The 21205-nt window shown below is 32.1% G+C and overlaps 1 protein-coding gene across 7 annotated transcripts in view; it reads left to right on the top strand.

The window, feature by feature from the left end:
- Positions 1 to 20852, top strand: part of LOC143232723 (tensin-3-like) — a 262075-nt gene extending 241223 nt beyond the window's left edge. For 6 of the 7 annotated variants that reach the window (XM_076468510.1, XM_076468735.1, XM_076468662.1 and 3 more), the window contains 7 exons: positions 5189 to 5314; positions 5957 to 6052; positions 8188 to 8265; positions 9339 to 9392; positions 12155 to 12326; positions 13119 to 13232; positions 19300 to 20852. In XM_076468510.1, the coding sequence (XP_076324625.1) occupies positions 5189 to 5314; positions 5957 to 6052; positions 8188 to 8265; positions 9339 to 9392; positions 12155 to 12326; positions 13119 to 13232; positions 19300 to 19459 (800 nt within the window). In that variant the 3' untranslated portion in view covers positions 19460 to 20852. The remainder of the gene's footprint in view (positions 1 to 5188; positions 5315 to 5956; positions 6053 to 8187; positions 8266 to 9338; positions 9393 to 12154; positions 12327 to 13118; positions 13233 to 19299) is intronic. The other variant, XM_076468585.1, reaches the window with a different exon arrangement.
- The last annotated feature ends 353 nt before the right edge of the window (positions 20853 to 21205 follow it).

Raw genomic sequence — 21205 nt, 5'->3', positions numbered from 1 at the left:
ATACTACAATGTACCATGTTGCTATGCTGGCACAATACTACAATGTACCATGTTGCTCTGCTGGTACAATACTACAATGTACCATGTTGCTCTGCTGGCACAATACTACAATGTCTTCTCTAAAGCAGCACAATATTACAATGAGAGAGTTCATCAGATCAGGGCCTTGTAAGAGCTGATCGTTAAGGCAGTCTTCACGATAACGAATGCTGCAGTCGAACACTACTCTGATCTTCTCTGGTTTTTGTGGGTTGTAGACACCATGGTGAGGGATGTACCATGTTGCTCTGCTGGCACAATACTCCAATGAGAGAGTTCATCAGATCAGGGCTTTGTAAGAGCTGATTGTTAAGGCAGTCTTCACGATAACGAATGCTGCAGTCGAACACTACTCTGATCTTCTCTGGTTTTTGTGGGTTGTAGACATCATGGTAAGGGATGTACCATGTTGCTCTGCTGGCACAATACTCCAATGAGAGAGTTCATCAGATCAGGGATTTGTAAGAGCTGATTGTTAAGGCAGTCTTCACGATAACGAATGCTGCAGTCGAACACTACTCTGATCTTCTCTGGTTTTTGTGGGTTGTAGACACCATGGTGAGGGATGTACCATGTTGCTCTGCTGGCAAGCTCAGTGGCAGGTACTTCCTTGGCTTCTCCCTTTAGTATGATGTTGGTCATGAATCCATTGGAATCATCACAGTACCTGTACTTACATGGAGTTTCCTCTTTAGTTGCTCCAAATGTTTCAGAGCCAGCTCAGCATGTCGGTCATTTGTCACAGTCGAATGATTCTGGTTCTGTTGAAAGGTGTCTCGGGTACCTCACATCACTCTAACAGTTATTCTTTCTTCTCCTGTCTGATTCCAGGATTTGTCTTTGACTCAAGTGATTGACTGTAATTGTCCCTGTTTTCTATGTGTGTGTCATGAATATTTCAGGAACCAGAGTGTTGCATTCTGATCACTTTATTGAGTAGTTGTAGCAACACTCTGGATCCACGGCACACACATAGAAAATGGTAACAATTACAGTGACTTTAGAATATCTTCACACCATGTGATCAGTAAATCCCAGTGTAATATATGACTGTTGCTACACTGGCGATAGAACCTCTTCTGATCTGGAAATCATACTATAAAGGATTGAAATAATCAGACCAAGAGTAATTGTCAATAATTCCTTGTCTAGTAAATGGGTTGTTGTCGAACCAAATTCTCTAGCATATCCTGAGGAGTTAGTGGTTGGAAGAACTCTTGTGGATATGTAGGATAAAGATGTTGAACATGACTTTATTCAGGGGAGACATAAATCAGCTTCTTATATAACAAAATGTCACTATGATATCAATGGTGATAACAGTGAACTTTATGAAGGTAACATGCTATGGCTGAAAGGTTATCTTTCTAAGGGAAGACAAACCCTGAAGTTTAAGTACAATAGAACCTTGAAAATAAGGGCATCCTTCCAACTACACCCAAATTCCCTCTACAGCAAAATGCTCTTAATATAAAAAAGCAAACCACGAAAAGCTGGATTCCATACTAACCATACTAAATTTCTGAATTTTAAGGTCTGCTTATTTTATTTAGTGGATGGATTTAAAACCATTCTTGTTAGTGTGTGTAAGCAGTGTTTTTGTGTATGCTGTAAAAACATTAAATAAATGGAACAAAGTGTTTACAACGATAATTCCCCAGAGTAATAAGATTGCACTTTAAATATCTGAATCGTTTATTACAGTACAAGATTTGGAGCTGATTTAATAATCATGGCAAGTTTTATTATTGGTCATCCTTTTGAAATGTTTGTAATTTAGCAGTATTTAGCATGATTTAATAATCATGGCAAGTTTTATTATTGGTCATCCTTTTGAAATGTTTATAATTTAGCAGTATACCATACAGACATACAAAGATAATTCTGCACATAGTTATAAAATTCTACACTTTCAGCAAATATATTCATCAACCAATAAATACTCATTATTCAGAAATGTTTTAATTTTAGGTATTTTTATTAAACATAGAAGAATAAATTAAAATATGTTGAAAACAAATATTTTTAGTACATTATTATGAGTACTTGTAAAGATATTTAGTAAAATTTCGTTAACTGTTTAAAAGGTCATAAAATGTGCACTTTAACCTGCCCACAGTGAAATGAATAACATCCTGCTTTATTGAGCTCTGGTAAAGACTGAGACTAAGGAAAGTGCTCTTAATCTGATATATCAAGGTTCCTAATGCTGCTAGATGTATTTTCGTTACAAATAGTAAAAAACGGAATTTCCAATTCTTTTCTTCCAACAAGTGAAGTAAGACTAGTGTGTCTGTAATTACTGGGAAAGAGAATTTATATCAACTAATTTTGGTACCTGTCCATTATTCAAGGACTGACAAAAAATAGTAGTAGGTGGCTCACATATCCAGTCTTTAAGCTTCCTTCAAATCCCTTTAGGAAATATTATCTTATTGTTCTTTAAACTTTCCAGTTTTTCTTCATTGGCTCAGAATTAATGGAGTTATCTTGTTCAATCACATTTCCATTTATCAACTGTTTAAGACGTGTAATACTGCTTAAATCATCATAAGTAAAATCTAAAGAAAAAGTAAAATTTAACAACCCGGCCATCTCATAATCATTAGATACCAGCCTTCATTTAACATCCCTCAAAAGTCCTACCATCATTCTAACATTTTGTTTACTGTTAAAGTATTTAAAGAAATTCTTACTCTTAATTTTTACTATTTGAACCAATAGTAGTCAAATAGTCTACTATTTAGTCCTTTTTTAATGTCCCGTTTCACCAACTTTGTTGAACTTCTGTCAATTTAAATTGCTTTAATTTAGGATGCTTTTTTGTCATTTTATCTCTTTGTGAGCCAACCTAGTTTTTTAATTACAGCTACCATTTTGTTTCTATAGTAAATGTTTTCCGTAAATATTGAAAAATTTAACTTTAAAACTTTTTCCATATTTGATTAGCATCTAAGTAACTCAGCTGCCTATCCATGAGGACAAGAAAACCCACTTGTAGAGAAAATTATATATTTAAAAACGACTGTTATTGATAGAGAAGGTACTTATAGAGGAGCGAACAATGTTCTGACCTTCTTCGGTCATCGTCAGGTTCACAAAGAAAGAAAGGGTTACTGACCAGTAGATGACTGATATTTGGGTGTTTTCTATGGTTATGTTGTGTTTATTTGACTTGCAGTGTTCAAAAGCATGTGAAAGTGACTTTTTGTGTTCTCTGAATCTAGTTTCCATTTTTCTACTTGTTTTTCCAATATAGAAGTCATGACAATTATCACATTGTATTTTATAAATAATGTTGGTGTGGTGTTTTTCAGTGTAGTTTTTACATGGCATAGACCTTAGTTTTGTGCCTGGTTTTTGAATAGATTTGGTATAAATGGAATATCGTATTTTGTTTCTAGTTTTTGCCAAATGTTGGTTATTTTTCTGCTGATGTTGGGAATATATGGTATGCAGCTGTATATGGTTTCATGATTTTTTAAATCATTGGATATATTTACTTTTGTTGGTTGATTTTGCTTTCTGTCTAGGTGTGTGCGTATAATGTTTTCTACGGTTTGTGGAGGAAACTTGTTGATGTTGATGGAGTATTTTTTTATATTTTCTAATTTGTCATTAATTTTATCTGGTTAGCATAGTTTCTTGGCTGTGTTTATTTGGTTTCTTAATATGTTGAGTTTTTGTTTTGTTTCATGTGCTGAGTTCCAAGGAATGTATAGTCCAGTATGGGTGATTTTTCGGTGGATTTCTGTTTTAAATTGTGTGTCGGTTCTTGTAATTTTGAGGTTAAGACATGATATTTGATTGCTTTCTTTCTGTTCACATGTGAAGTTAATGTTGGGATGTATAGAGTTAATGTGATTGAAAAAATTAAGTGTGTGTTTTGTAGATGTGAATCCCGCAATCGTGTCATCTACATATCTGTACCAGTATAGTGATAGTGATAGATGTAATGCTGTGTTAATTGCTTGTGTTTCAACTTGTGTCATAGAAATATTGGCTACAACTGGTGATACTGGGTTGCCCATGCTTAGGCCATTTGTTTGTGTATAGTTGTGGTTGTTGAACACAAAGTTTGTCTTCATCAAGGTGAATTCTATGAGGGTTGCTGGGAATGTCTATTGATGGGTTAGGGTCTCAGATATAGAGTTTTAAGGCTATCTTGCAGGCTTCAGTGGTTGGGACTTCTGTTAAGAGGGATATAACATTGAAACTGGTCATTAAGGCTTTATCATTGAGTTGATTAAGGTTAGATTTGAAATTGAAGGAGTCTTTGATGAATGAGCTGGCTGATGTTACATATTTGGAGAATGCCCATGCTGTGTATTTACCATGATTGTAATTAAACCATTCATATGTGGACGTTACTGGTCGTAGTGGACAATCTGGTTTTGAGGTTTGGGGATACTGTATATTTGTGGTGTGTGTGTTTTAACTCAGCTGCCTAATTCACAACAGATAATTGTTGTTGTATCCTTTCGAAACTTTTTTTGAAATCTGTGACCACAAATATCATTATTCCTTATCTCCATATGCACCAAAACACCGAACCTAATACAGTAATGATCACATTCACCCAGATGTTCTCCTATTGCCACCATCTCAATCATTTCTATATTTGAAGTTAGCAGTAAATCTAAAATAGCATTATTTCCAATTGGTTTTCTGACCAATTGGTGAAGATAGCCATTCTGAATTGTTTCCAAAGACCTTTCTCCCTCATGGTTTGACTCAAGCATTTCCCAATCAGTATGTCTGAAATTAAAATCATCCACAATTATAATCTTATTAACAGTTGAAATATTAATATTTAATTTCATCAACTGGTGGTTTGTAACAAATTCCCACTAAAATCATTTCCCCTTTATATCCTCTAATAGAAAATCAAATGTATTTAGTCTTCTTGCATTATTTTTGATGTCTTCAACTTCGACAGCAATATGTATTTTCAAAACACTTTTTCTTTTAACTTGAGTGAAGTTAAATTCTGAAAAGTAGTTGGGAAAATTATACTAGCAGATTTTGTAACAAAGAAAAATAAAACGTGACATAAAATAATATGTAATAGGTATAATAAAATAAAACAAAATTCCTTTTGAATTTTAATGCTTAGATTCTGATATGTTTTGCTTGTTGTATGTTATAGCAATCAACATGTTAAAAGACAAGACCCCAGGAACATTTGTGATACGAAACAGTAACTCATTCAGAGGCTGTTTTGGACTTGCTATGAAAGTTCCACTATCATTACGAAACAATGGAGCAAATTTAGGCAAGTTTTTCTCCAACTTGTTCACATCTGAAAATAAATCGTTATGTTCACTGATATTTTGTGTATGTATGTAATGTTTTATACCATTTAATGATTTGAAAATGTTAAAATAATGTTTTTTTATTTCAGAATCATGAAATATAACGTTGACTTATTTCTCTGTAATTATTTACTTGTTTTTAAAAGACAAATCAAGCAATTGATTGCAATAATTAATAACCATGTTGTCCAAATTGTAGAGAAAATAATACTTATACAATGTCTTCCAGTGAAAATATCCATTAAGGTTTTAATACTTACTAGCTACGGTTTGTTTAATGTTTTATCTCATTCTCTTTAGTGATGTTTTTAGTTAACCCTTTTTTAATATTAAATCAAATACTTCTGAAGCTAAGGTTCATACATAACTCAAACCTTTGGCAATCTGAACTGTTTCTAGTTCAAACAAGCTGTATTTAGCTTTATTTAACTCAAACCAAGTTACTGTACAGGATAATATCATATAACTTTGAAATGAATTATATGCTTTTCCTTTTACTATCTAACCATATCTAAGGATCTTTTCTCAACCACAATAAACTATTTCTAAAACTTCATTATATCCTAAAGTTATCTTACAGTTAATATGTAGTGGTTTTCCAGCAGATCCTGAACGCAGTGAAATGATAAGGCACTTTCTAATAGAAAGTACACCAAAGGGAGTTAGACTCAAAGGATGTCCACATGATCCAGTTTTTGGTGAGTGTATTTATTATCTCCCTTTAGGTAATACAAGCTCTCTAACAGTTCTTTATATGGTTGGACGTTTTTTCATTAGTTTAGGTACATTGGTTTTTGTTGATTAATTATCCTATTCACCATTGTTGTTACTTATTTATTTCAGTTTTATTATTACTGCGGTCTTTCCCAAACCATGTCACAGCTTATTCATTATGCCAAGTTCTTAAAGGTTCCAGTTTATTTAATACTTCTAGCTGTCCACCTTGTAAATTGTTCATGTGTATTAAAGTCATATTAGTTGTGTAAGACATTCTTCATGAAGAAATTGCTATACCTTTGTTCTAATTTTAACATTGTTTACAATAAGGATAAAAATATTATTCTTTTGAAATTTGAAAAAAGAAATACATCTGTATTTGTGTTATTATTAATATAACCATTAGACATTATTGCAAAAGTTGAATTTTTGTTTAATATATTTTAGAACAGGCTACAAAAATCAGTATTACATATGATGAAAGAAATTACCTATTCAACTGAGTTTGTTTTAAACAAGTAGCCCAACATGGCCAGGTGCTCAGGGCATTTGACTTGCAATCTGAGGGTCACGGGTTCAAATTTCAGTTACACTAAATATGCTTACATTTTCAGCCATTGAGGCATTATAAGGTGATGGTCAATCCCACTATTCATTGGTAAAAGAATAGCCCAAGAGTTTGTGGTGGGTGGTGATGACTAGCTGCCTTCCCTCTAGTTTTACGCTGTTAAATTAGGGATGGCTAGCTCAGGTAGCCCTCATGTGCCTTTGTACAAAATTCAGAAAACGAACAAAGAAACATTAATATCAAATAAGCAGCTGTAGTGTTTATTCAATCACTAAAGCAAAATATAATGGTATAGATTATGTTTCAAATGTTTTTATTTTATTCCAACCATATTTATATTAGTAAGGTAAAAATATTATATTACTGGCTGAAAGTTTACTAGGAATATTTTGTACTTCTGACAACAGCTTTTGAAAACTGGTCAAAGTAAAAGCATGTTGTAAGTGAACCAAAAGTAAAATAAAAAGGATGTTAGAGTTTTTAACATAGTCGCACTACACAAAACTTAGTCAAACAAAATTATTTTTTAACAAAAGACAGCAAAGGTGTCCAATCTTCAACAAAATAATGGAACTTATGACTTATCAAAACAAAGACATGTTTAAAAGGTTCTGTACAAACCAAAGGTGTGCCGGACTTATATCAACTTGTAATCATTTCAGTTTTAAAACAGTCAAAATTATTGCACTTTATAAATAAACCATTAAAATACTAGACTTTCAACTTAAAACAGAACTTAAAAATAGTAAATGTGCAAATAAAAGTATGTGTAAGAAACAGTTGTAATACACATTTGTTAGATTTGAATATTACATTTTTTTCTTGACCTTTATAACTACAACCTTAAAACCACACATCATCAACCAAAAAATATTTTTAAACACTCAACTTAATTTACCAACAGTTGTACATGAGAAAATGGTTTTATACGTAAGTTTTATAACTTGTTTTTAACTATTTCTTCAAATTTATTTTTTTACTTTATTATAAAATAGAATATATTACAATCCATGATGATGAGAAAACCCACTTGTAGAGAAAAATATACATATAAAAACGACTGGTATGGGTAGAGAAAGCTCTATGCAGAGGAACAAACAACATTTTGACCTTCTTCGGTGAACCTGACAATGACCAAAGAAGGCCGAAACATTGTTCATTCCTCTGTATAGAGCTTTCTCTTCCCATACCAGCCATTTTTACATATATAGAATATATTACAGCTTAATGGTTTCCAGTTTTCCTCTAATCGAGGACATAATAATATATTAATTTTACTGTGGAAACTTGATAATGAATTTAATTTTTCTGTCAAAACAAGAAAAGATCTGTTTGGAAATTCCTTTTGATTTATCTTGCATGATTATAATTTTAAATGTGCAACAGTGCTGTCTCCTGGTGGTTGTTATCTTGGGATGATAATCTAACTCCATGGCTTGTCACTAAATTATCACATTTAGCTAACTGATATTTTAAATTACTATAATATTATCACAATATGATGTTTTACTGACAAGTATGATGTACATATGTCTTCATTTTCCTCAGGAACTTTACCGGCTTTGGTTTACCAATACTCCGTCACACCTATGTCTCTACCATGTCGTCTTGTTCTTCCTGAATTAGGTAAGTCAAATCTATTAGTCAACTGTGAGATGGAGACTTCAAGAGTCATTACTAATAAATTGTAAAAAGCACAATCATGGATAAGAATAATTAGGGACTTAGTAGATCAGGTATACACTCAATAAACAAAAATAAATGAATAACCAGTCATGTTTTGAATGGTTATTTTGTGGTTTACATTTTATATAAGGATCAATAAAGAGAAAGGATATATTGCTTTATAGTAACTGAATTAATTCAGAAATTTGATACAATTTACAACATACTCAATTGTATCTTATTATAAATATAGGAAGTGTCCACAAATTATATATTTGATCTTAGAACATTACACTGTTACTACTAATAATTTGTTTGGCTTCTAGATTTTACATCACAACAAGGGAAGGTCTTCGTCCAAAATCCTATAAGTTTTCTCTTATGCACGTTTCATTTTAAACAAGTACAGCAGTGCTGTCTCCCAGTGGATGTAATCTTTGGTTTATAATCTAACTACTAAATTGTCTCATTTGACTGTTTGATATGTGGTCATCTTTTAATTAATGTATATGTAATGGTATTAAGTTTAACAACACAAGTTGAGAATGACCAGGTCAGATTTTGTGTGTATTGGTAAGTTAACAAAGTGTCATCAAAATAATCACAAAACTTTAGTATAATAGTGTTTGCAACTTTTTAAAAAAGAAATATGCCAACACTCTGTGTTCCTATTTCTAGAAGTAACAAATGTTTTCTTTTAGATAGTTAATAAATATTTAATTACTAAAATTTGATGAAGGATCAGACTTAAAGATTTTAGCAATAGAGTGACTTTCACAGCTACATTCCAGGCTTTGCTATAATTATTCTTGTTTTTTTCAGATAGAAAAAATATGGAACTTTCTACATACTTTTTAAAGTGTGAAATTTTTTAAAACAGTAGCCATGTGCTTTCTACACTGTGATATATTTGTTCTATTTCTCTGTTTTGTCTTCATTTTAGTATTATACTGTTCAAACATTATAATTAAATTTCTGTGTTGTATATAATATTAAGATATAAATGTATATAAATTTTTTTTTTTTTCATACAGAACAAATTTCTGAATGTGATTCCAACTTTATAACAAGTTCAACAAAGGTAGAAGGTAAAAACACTGCTTTAATATATGTAGCATTTATTGTAATAGATACTTGTAGAAGATAAAAACACTGCTTTAATATATATAACATTTATTGTAATAGATACTTGTAGAAGGTAAAAACACTGCTTTAATATTTCATAGAACTTGTAGAAGGTACTGCTTTAATATATGTAGCATTTATTGTAATAGATACTTGTAGAAGGTAAAAACACTGGACTATATATAACACGTGTTTAATTTCATTTTACTGCCAGCAAGCGATATTTCAGTTTTGTAAGCCTTTAATAAATCCTGGCCTGTAATATCATCTGTTTCTAAATGTATCTCATTATAGGTATAAAATATTCTTCTATCTCAAGCCTCCTATTTTCACCTAAGCACTATATTTACCTAACATCTTAACAGGATGATTATTATATGAGTTAACTCACTTTTATAAACTTCCTTCCAAACATTACTTAACAATTTGTATTTTTATTCACTTAGCAGAGACGACTGAGCACCTATGTCAACTAATTATAAATTCTGATTATACAGCAGGTGAAGAGCTACTGTTGTTCCTAGGGAACTTTCCTTCTGATTCTACAGCAGGTGTGGAGCTACTGTTGTTCCTAGGGAACTTTCCTTTTGATTATACAGCAGGTGTGGAGCTACTGTTGTTCCTAGGGAACTTTCCTTCTGATTATACAGCAGGTGTGGAGCTACTGTTGTTCCTAGGGAACTTTCCTTCTGATTATACAGCAGGTGTGGAGCTACTGTTGTTCCTAGGGAACTTTCCTTCTGATTATACAGCAGGTGTAGAGCTACTGTTGTTCCTAGGGAACTTTCCTTCTGATTCTAGACAGCAGGAACTTTCCTTCTGTGGAGCTACTGTTGTTCCTAGGGAACTTTCCTTCTGATTATACAACAGGTGTAGAGCTACTGTTGTTCCTAGGGAACGTTCCTTCTGATTATGCAGCAGGTGTAGAGCTACTGTTGTTCCTAGGGAACTTTTCTTCTGATTCTACAGCAGGTGTGGAGCTACTGTTGTTCCTATGGAACTTTCCTTCTGATTATACAGCAGGTGTGGAGCTACTGTTGTTCCTAGTGAACTTTCCTTCTGAAATCCCTTTTTGTGGCTTTTGCATTCTCTGCTAATTGCAGAAATCTATAGTTTCTTTAATTTGACATTTAAAACATGATACCTGGTTGTTTCATTTCTGTTTCAGAAAATAGATTTTTTTGACACTGAGTTTGTTCTGCTTGTTTTAACAGTTGGCTTCATTGTTTCTGTTACTGCTCACCATATTTACAGTAGAGAGCTGCAGCATGTAGATCTGATTTTTGTGTACCTCCTCTCTTGTATATACTAAACTCACACCAGGTTGCTTGCTTTGTTTACATTTATTTTGGATACATTACTAGACCTGACATATAATCAGAATTTAAAGTAACCTGTATTGTTCAGATCCCTATAAGGTTTGCACAGTCTGTTATCTAATTCTGTAGCTTATGCCCAAATACTCTGACTGGCTTCTCTCTCTGATAAATCAATCCATGTCAGAAATGTGTTGAGTATTTATTATATTTCTGTTCTAATCTATGTACTAAATATTTAAAACCTACAATTTCTTGTAGTTCATCATAAGCTATATTGTAACTCTTCACTTCTCCTCCTTTATTATTAGTTATTTAGTTTTTGTCCAGCCCGATATTGGTCAACTCCAATGTTTTTATTAAACCAAAACCAAAACTATATTTATTTGACTGTTGTCAAGAGCTGTAAGTTTGCCACTTATTTGCATGTATTTCTCCTCAGTTTCTTTCTGATCAAAGTTCTGCTACTGGTCGTTTATTTCCATTTTTATAAAACTTATTTCTTGCTCTTAACAAAGCTTTCTCTCTAGTGATAATGTTTCTGCTTATGTAGATAAGATGAACAGTTGTTTCATGTTACAGTTTATACTTAACATATACATTTCCTTTCTTGGTCAATCATTGTTATGTAACTTCTCTTAAGCACTCAGTAATGTGCATATCTTCGTTTCATATGACATGGCAATGTGTGTCATATGCCTCAAAATGATGCAGATGTTTCACTGACATAAGCTGTTAACATATAGTTATATAGATGCATTACATTTTATCAACAGTTAAGAAAATAGAAATATGGAACTAATTTGGAGAATCCATTTTATGTGCCAAGGTTTCCAAAAACATTTGTGCTGGGTATTTTCAGTAGAGAACAGTCTTTAAACTATGTTATTCTCAGTACTAAGTAAGTCACATTATTAGTATTAGTAGCTAGGAAAATTATAGATCATGATTGAATGACAAAACGTATTTCAGTTCGATATTAGTGTGAGTAACCTTTAATAGCTGATGGAATTTTGGTTAAACATGCTGGCTACAGGCTTATATTTTAAAGTTTTTCTCTAATGGTACTTTCTGTAAAAGCATAGGTTCAATTATTTATTATATTTCACTATTTTTTTTATTATGAAGATTACTTTTCGTTGTTAGCATAGTGTATGGATCTAAGACTAACCTAAATCTCCTAAACTGGCCAAATCATGTGAGGTAATTTTTGGATTAAAGCTCAACACATTACTAATAGTGAGCTTAAACAAATGGTTAATCAATGACTTACAATTATTGTAAGTATATTAAATTAGCTGTATTGATTACTGGGTTTATATTTAGTTCTGACCTATATAGGTAAGTTGTTTTTGTCCATTTGTTATTAATTAGGTTTAACCAAACTTACAACTGTGATATCTCATTAGGTGGTGGTAATGTTTTATACTTAAATTCTGTGGATATGGAGACTCTAACAGGACCCCAAGCAGTCCGGAAGGCTTTATCTGAGATATTAGCAGGCAAACACCTGGCAGCTTTAACTGTGGTACACTTTCGAGTATCGGCAAAGGGAATCACGCTAACAGACAGTAATCGCAAGTAAGTGGGCTGAAAAGACAAATATTTTGAACCTTGGAAATAGTACTGTGTTTCCTTGAAAACTATTTATTTCACACAAACAAAAAAATTAATTATAAATCACAAACTGAAAGCACATTTTATAATGAAATAAAATAAATTATTATCCTCGCTTTAGCTATATATCTCCAAAAATATTCTGCATCTCATTAACTTTATAGTTTGTTTGTTTAATTGTTATTTTTCTAAATTTAGTTTAAAATTCTTACTGATACAGAGGCTACCATGAGTGAGGTTGAGGGGTGAATCTGTGAGGCCTTAAGGGTATATGGTTATATGGTAGGTGTGGTGCCTTAAAAATGTTCCAGTAGTCTGCCAGTTATAAATTGACACAGTACATGGAGAACACACAAGGGCTGCTGTCAGGTGACATAGGGTGTTCAGATCTGAATTCCAACCCCTATATCTCATACCCCAGGGGATCTTAAGTGTACATGCTAGGTTTGATGACAATCAGTCCAGCAGTTTGTTAGTTTCATGTGATTTATAATTTGTGCTACTGAACCTGTCTAGACTTTCATGATTATTTTTATGTTATTAGTTTTATTGTAATTGTTAATCAGCTAGTGCAAGTAAAAATACAATTTTTTAATTTAATACTAGATTGTAGAACGGGGGTCATGAATGAAAAAAAAAACATTGAATAAATTATATCAGATGATCATAAAATGTACTAATAACAATACAATAACTATTAAATGTTCTAAACACATTATCAAGTTATAAAATGACTTCTTTCTAATCTTTGTACAGGTTGTTTTTCCGACGTCATTACCCTTTGCTGAACATCAGCTACTGTGGATTTGATCCAGATAATCGTTGCTGGACAAAACAGACTGATACTGGGTTATTATCACTCAGCTCTAGGTTAGTATGAAAATTATCACACATTTCATAAGTATAGGCATATGCGTTAATGTAAAGTGTAATAAAATTATAATATAATAATGTGATTCTCTACATATAAATGTATATGATATGTTATTATAAATCTATGAAATTCATCTTAGACAGTATTTGAAATGGAATGTGTTGCCATCTCACTCTTCTCAGGAGGATGTGAAATCATTCCCTACTTTTTAGTAAACTGTGAACTTCTCAGAATTAAAAGGTTCAGTAGACAATGCAACAAATATTTAAAACGACAATGGACTAGGGAGATAAACTTTTTTTTTTTCCTGACTGCTTTGATCCAGTGTATTCTAAATTGTACCAATTTTTCTTTGGACTTGTCTGTAGCACTTAGGACCTTAATAATCAGCTGCTGACCATTTTATTGGTGTATATGCTTCACAATATTTCAAAGATTAATATTTAATTCATCCGTATTTCTGTTAGGTGCTCTTTGACTTGAATGTATGAAGCTAGTTAATTTTTACTCTTATGTCAGCTTTATCATCTGCTGACTCTTTTTCAGTGCATCCCAGTGGCACAGCGGTGTGTCTGTGGGCTTACACTGCTAGAAACTGGGTTTTGATACGTGTGGTGGGTAGAGCATAGATATCCCACTGTGTAGCTTTGTGTTTAATTCCAAAAGGAAAATATAATCCTTTTCAATATTATCTGATTCATTACTTTGTTCTGCTTTGATAACCACTTGTTCAATTAAGGTTGGATTGTTGTCTTTGAACTGTTATCTGTTTGGATTACTCTCTCCAGTTGACACTAATAGACAAATATCATTACACCATCCTGTCCAATAACTGCAGCTAGCTGCTTACACTCTGGACTGTCTGGACGTTTATAATAAACTCTGTCATCTGTAGCACATATTTTTGTTGTCAGAGGTGTCTGTTCTCTTATGGCCCTTTTCACTGTTTCAGAACATTCCACCTTCATGAATGCACATCAAGGTGTATACTGGGAATTAATGCTTTTGGCTACAACTTTGTTTATTGTAGAGCTTTCTGTTACAGGAGGTTTATTGGGAATTATGGAAGAGAGATTAGGATTTCTGCTGTAGAGTAACTGGAAGGCATTGTATTCATGAATGTGGAACAGACTATTCTTAGCTGCTATGATCCAACATAATGTTGCAATCATAGTTGTTTGGTGTTTTAATTTCCTTATGATATCTGTGAGTGTCTGATTGTGATGTTTGAGCAGTCCATTGTTCCCAGGTTGTGTGTGGTTGTTTTTCTAAATGTAGTGTCAAAGTTTCCACACATATCCTTAAACTTGTCTTCATTACCACTATATAGCCTTTCAGGAACATCATAAATACCAGTACTGTATGAAGTTTTATATGAAAACAGATGACAATTTACTTTTCATTATTGCACCAACACAAAAATCTTCTAAACTCATAAATTATGTGTAAATACCATAATTTCCTTCCCATGGGAAACGTTTCTTCTGGTTTAGGAAGCTGTTTCTTATATTTATCTCATAGTTTTTCACAATATTTTTCAGTGGTTGAAAACTTCCACATTCTTCGTGCCAACATTTTCTGGTAATTTTTTAGATGTTCTACTGATACATATCCAAACTGACAATGAAGATCATTATTTACTTATTATCTTCTCCTATGTTGTAGTTTGTAACCAAAAGTTATGATTATGGTACTTATGTTTCGTTATTATCAAATTTGTTTTCACTAGCAACCAATATTTTAGCCTGTTCTCTGTATCAAATTATGTGAATTTCAATTTCATATGGTTACTAGCCTGTTCTCTGTATCAAAGTGCATGAATTTCAATTTAATATGGTTACTGAACATTTCATCCTCCTCAAGCCTGTTCTCTGTATAACATTACATGAATTTCAATTTCATATGGTTACTGAACATTTCATCCTCCTCAAGCCTGTTCTCTGTATAAAATTACGTGAATTTCAATTTCATATGGTTACTGAACATTTCATCCTCCTCAAGCCTGTTTTCTGTATCAAATTACGTGAATTTCAGTTTCATATGGTTACTGAACATTTCATCCTCCTCAAGCCTGTTCTCTGTTCAAATTACGTAAATTTTAATTTCATATGGTTGCTGAACATTTCATCCTCCTAAAGCCTGTTTTCTGTATCAAATTACGTAAATTTTAATTTCATATGGTTACTGAACATTTCATCATCCTCATTACTAATGTATAGATTTGCCTGTGTTCTCTACGAGATATGTTACTAAGTAATAAAGGAATGTCTAGATTCACTACTCCTGTGTTGATCTTACAGTTTTCACTACTATTTTAGCAGGTAAATTGACAAATATGTGTGACACTACTTTTGTACCATCTCCAAACATGAGAGATTTGTCATTGACTGCATTAACAATAATAACCTAGTGTTTGTTTTGTAAACCATCAATGTGGTTTTTAACCACTTTTCTGCACATACCATTCTTGTACATGCAGTATCAGTTAAAGCACACAGCCAAATGCCTTTGTCATAAGTACTTCATTACGTCAGCCACACAGACAGCCTGTTCAGTTTTGTGGACAGTCCTTGACACAATGAACCACCCACTGACAGGTAATACACTTTGTTTTTCTAGCATATTTATCCAATGGGTCAGTTTCCCTAGATGTTCTGTTAAGTCCTCTGTTGTCGGAGATGTATGGCTTTGCTGAAACTTATATTATTTGTTAGAGTCTGAAGTGAACTTCAGTGAACTCTGTCACATAAGCTGCTGCTTCTTTTATCATTATGCCTTCTGTCTTGATGGTTGAAGTAGTTTCACTTGCCACATGATTATCTGAAAAAAATTATCTTCAGTGTGTACTTTATCGAACATTATATTAATTCTGATGTTGTTGTCAGCACGAGTTTCCTGACTCTTTTGTCACACATGCACCGTCCAAAACTTTGAATGATAAAAAAAACATCCAGAAGTTCCATTTTATATTTTTTTCTATACCTCGTTTATGGATGTTTCTTTAAATGGAAAATTATGACATCGGCAAGTCTTGGAGTTTATTTGCAAATTTAATTTTGAATATGTTGTATGGACTAAATCTACATCTACTTTAATAAACAGTTAATCAGCCAAAACATCCATTCTAGCTCCTGAAGTCAAATTGGTTACATTAATTTCAAGTGCCTTCATTTTTCATCTGGCTGTTTAGTGATAAAGTAACTTCCAAAGCCTGTTTCCATCATCAGCCTCCATACTTATATATTTTATTTCTGATCTCGTAAGATATATCTGGACCTAAAGACAGTGGATTATTGTAATGGTTGCCTTGAGCATGCTCTGCTACCAATTACACAGGCCTGCGATTTTTTGATTGTCTTGATATTTTACATGTTCTGCAGTAACTCCTGTATGCTGAATCTAAAATTGAAATACGTTTTTCTCCATCATGTAAAGATTTTTCAGAAAACTTCACATGTACTTTTACACAAGTGGATAATTTTCATTTAAATCGGCTCACATGTTCTTGTACTCAAAATGATGACAACCTCTGGCTATAGATTTCTTTCAACCAATTACGACATAAGAGCCTTATCAGTCATTCTAGAACCCACGAGAAACTCTCTGTTAGTATATAAACGGTTAACAGGCCACATGAAATGTCATGTCTTGATAGTATTTGTTTGTGCATGAACTTTGACATTTTTTTTTCTTTTCAATGTTATTTATTCACCACTATGGCAACAAGAGATTGCATAAATGATCCAAACATATTTTGTTATATTTGTGGAAGATTCGTTGTGAAGAAACAAAGGAAATACAGTACGAAATTCGTCAAACAAGTGTATTATGCATATTTTGGAAAAAACTTGGGAATCAAAACAAATCATTTGCTCCACATAAGTTTGCATTGTTTGTATCTATGAGTTGAGATAATCGACTAAAGGTAAAAGTTGTCTTTTGGAATTCTAGTGGTCTGATGTGAGTCTGTAAACCACTGAGATGACTGCTATTTTTGCTCGTGCAAGGTATAACACTCAAAATAAAACATAAATTTATTATCTGAATGTTTAATCTACTCATGTATCTATACTTACTCCACCAGATACTCTTGTTACAGTTGCATCTAATTCTGAATCTGATGTCAATAGAAATGATGATGGACATTGTTTATAACCTAAAACATGTGGTGATTTTTGCACAAGGCAAATTTAATGATTTGGTGAGTGATTTGGCCCTTCCAAAGGATTATTTAGAAAGGGTCCAGACTTAGGGCTAAGAACCTATTTATTTTCTCTAAATACATTATTTTACAGATACAGAAATCATGAGAAAGTGTTTATACCACATCTTTTACAAGAAGGTTCACATTTTTATTACAACAGTATTGCTGAATTATTAATAAGAGCCTCTGTCTATGAACTAAGTGAGTTGTGAGTGTTCATTATATTAAAAGAAATCTGAAGGGTTTTCTTCTTCACAATGGTAACATAAATACATCTCTTCCTATTGTTTATTTGGTTCACTTGAAGGAAATGTATGAAAATCTCAAACTCTCTCTTATAAGGTAAAATGCAAATAATATAATTGGCTACTGGAGACCTAAAAGTCCTTTGTATGTTATTAGGTCAACAGTCTGGTTATACAAAGTTTCCATGTTCTTTATGTGAATGAAGAACAGAGCATGAAATCATCAATTGGTAAAGAAGCAATGGTACAGAATCAGCCTGATACCAGGATTGAAAAACATTGAATGTGAAAGTTTGGTTGTCACAAAGAAAGTTGTATTACCTCCACTTAACATGACACTAGGCTTGATTAAGCAGTTTGTAAAAGCCTTAGACAAAGATGGTGACTGTTTCAAGTAACTATGTGGTCAATTCCCAGCTCTTTCAGAAGTGAAACTTAAAGAAGAAACTTTTGTTGGACTTCATATAAGGAAATTGCAGATGAACATTTCGAAAGGACAATGAGGAAAATTGAAAAATAAGCCTAAATTGCCTTTAATAACATGGACTCAAATTATTAAAATAACATGTTTGATAAATTCAAAGAGTTGGGTTGTAATATCACCTTGATAGTTAATTTCCTGCATTCATGTATTGACTATTTCCCTGAAAGCAAGGGAAAAGATTTCATCAAGACTTCAGAGAAATGGAAGGGAGGTCTCAGAGAAGGTGGAACATCAACATGATGGCCGGTTACTGGTGGTCATTGAAACGAGCTACTCCAGGTACATTACATAAAAGAGAGACCACAACACGTAGTTTTAAGTTTAAAAGACGTAGATTTTACGAGGATGAATGTGGTTACATATTAATATGGCATCAATGTTCATCCCTCTCCTTTAGCTTGTTTGTACTTTTATTAACAAACATAATAATACTAAAATTAATTGTGATAAACATTTAACATCATACAAACTGTTTCACAAATATTTGCACTAATTTTCCCACTATCTTTCGAATATATGTAATGACAATATAGTTAATATCTTACATTAAAAACAATTAAGGTACTTAATCCATGATGAAAAGAACCCACTTGTAGAGAAAATTATATATTTAAAAACAGCTGGTATAGATAATCACTAGTAGAGGAGTGAACAACGTTTCGACATTTTTCAGTCATTGTCAGGACAAAATGTGTGTGTTTTTCTTATAGCAAAGCCACATTGGGCTATCTGCTCAGCCCACCGAGGGGAATCGAACCCCTGATTTTAGCGTTGTAAATCCAGAGACATACTGCTGTACTAGCGGGGGGCTCAGGACAAAATGTTGTTCACTCCTGTACTAGTGCTTTCCCCATCCATACCAGCCATTTTTAAATATATAATTAAGATACTTGATATAAAATAAAAGAAATTATTGTTTAGTTAATAAATGAATACAGTTTTGTAGGTAATATTATATTAAAAACTGTATGTCTGTCCTAACACATTAAATGAAATTAGTTAAACACAAGCAGTGTATAAATACGTTCCATCATGTTATAAGTTCAATTATTATTATGTTTTTTGTTTGGGAGTCACTGAAACATTTTCAGGTTTTCTTTTCTAATCAATATTTTATGATGTTTTTGTAGGCGTTGCTTTGGATTTGTGGCAAAAAAACCACCCAGTCACATTGACAACCAATGTCACGTGTTTGCTGAAATTCATCCCAGTAATCCTGCTTCTGCTGTTGTCAGTTTGGTAGAAAATGTCAGAGCGACTGCACCTAAAACTATGAACAACAGTACGTAAAACAGTAAAAATACAAGTAGTTACCATTTTTTTTCTTTAGATATAATATAAATGAAAGTCAGTAGGTATCTTGAAGATCAACGTTTGGAATTACTCAGTGAGTGACATTCGTCATTAACCATGACCTTTGACCATGCTTTTGTTTGAAATGAGTTTATGTAGAAGAACACTATTTTTTTTACAGAGAAAATTTGCTTTGGTGACAAATTTTAATTTATATTTGCATACCTAAATAACAGTTTAACTTTCAAACGCTATTTCAAAAGAAAGTAACTGTGTTATTTATACACCCATGTATAAGAAGTTTCAGCTAAAAGTCTTGAAACAATTCATAACATAAAATATAAACAGAATGTTTAAATGGATATATCACTCATCTCGCACTAAAATTCATTACCTATTCTTTTTTTGCCAGTGTTGTTGTAATGAGAGTGCATTGTTTAGTAGTTGTAAAATTAATCATTATTGTAATTGTGAAACTGTATTGTTATTTTCATTAAATTCACATTTTAAATGGTACTGTTGATTATCTAATCTGAATATATTACTCGTACATAATATATATGACTTAAGTAATTTTATAATTGTTAAGACTAAAATACAAGATATAATTTGATTTGGATATAAAATTTGTATTGTTTGAAATTAAAATTCTAATAGTTATGTACTATATCAATAATTTTGTGCACAAGATATTTCTACTGTAAGTGACTGAAAAAGAAAAATATTATATTTTCAATTCCAGTAATATGCTGTGTGCTTGAGATACATAAATATAATGTAGTTAGTAGCATGTAGCCAAACGTTTTGTATTGAAGTAATGTATGAAATATTTCTTACTATTTTATATCATCAAGTGAATTGTATCCCCATGGAATTATTAAGTATTTCACGTAATCCTGTTTCACATACATAAAATATACTTTTGTGTTCTTCATGAAACAAATAGTGTATGGTATCTTTTTAGGCTTAGTTGAAATACTTCACAATTATATATTTTACAAATTGCTTCATCCAGTCTTGTTACATATCTGTTCATTTATGTACTTTTTGTATTTTTATTATAGGTAGCAATATAGTTTTATTGCCAGTGCTGGTCTCAGTAAATGTTAAGCCACAAGTAGTAATATTACCAGGCCACACACCCTTATTGCAGTTTTTATATATACATTAATTTTTATCCTCATGAATTTATTTTAATTACCTTATAGTAAGTTCTATTTTACATCCATGAAATACAGCCTTTTATTTGTTTAAAATTAAGGATTTTATTATAAATATGCCAAAAAAGGATACAAGTTGTATTATAGTGCCAAATATAAGCCTGTTATATTTCCTTAAACTTTCGTTTTTACTCTTTATGGATCTTACAAATAAAGATAATCAATTGGAATCATTCTTTTTATCTTCAACTCTTTACTTTTTTATGTATGTTTCACACACTTTGTCCACACAAATCTGTAAACTCTATTTAAAATTAGTTGAGAACTCAACATTAAAAACTACAAAGCTCTACTGTACAATATACTCAGTAGATAAATTATGGAGAGATTTAACTGTATTAATAAATATAAAAGAAAGAACCATAATAAAGCCTTTTTGTGTATTTTATGTCACTATGTAATAATACACTAATATCCAGGTAAATACTATCACAAAACTACCTACATGAAAATAAAACCCTTCACATATTACTAAATGTTTGATCAAAACCATGTGTAACATCACTACTTTTAGGTTCTACTG

This window comes from Tachypleus tridentatus, chromosome 1 (assembly GCF_004210375.1).
Source record: "Tachypleus tridentatus isolate NWPU-2018 chromosome 1, ASM421037v1, whole genome shotgun sequence".
Classification (NCBI taxonomy): domain Eukaryota; kingdom Metazoa; phylum Arthropoda; class Merostomata; order Xiphosura; family Limulidae; genus Tachypleus; species Tachypleus tridentatus.
The sequence above is the reverse complement of the archived record's forward strand: the minus strand, read 5'-3'. Positions and strand labels throughout refer to the sequence as shown.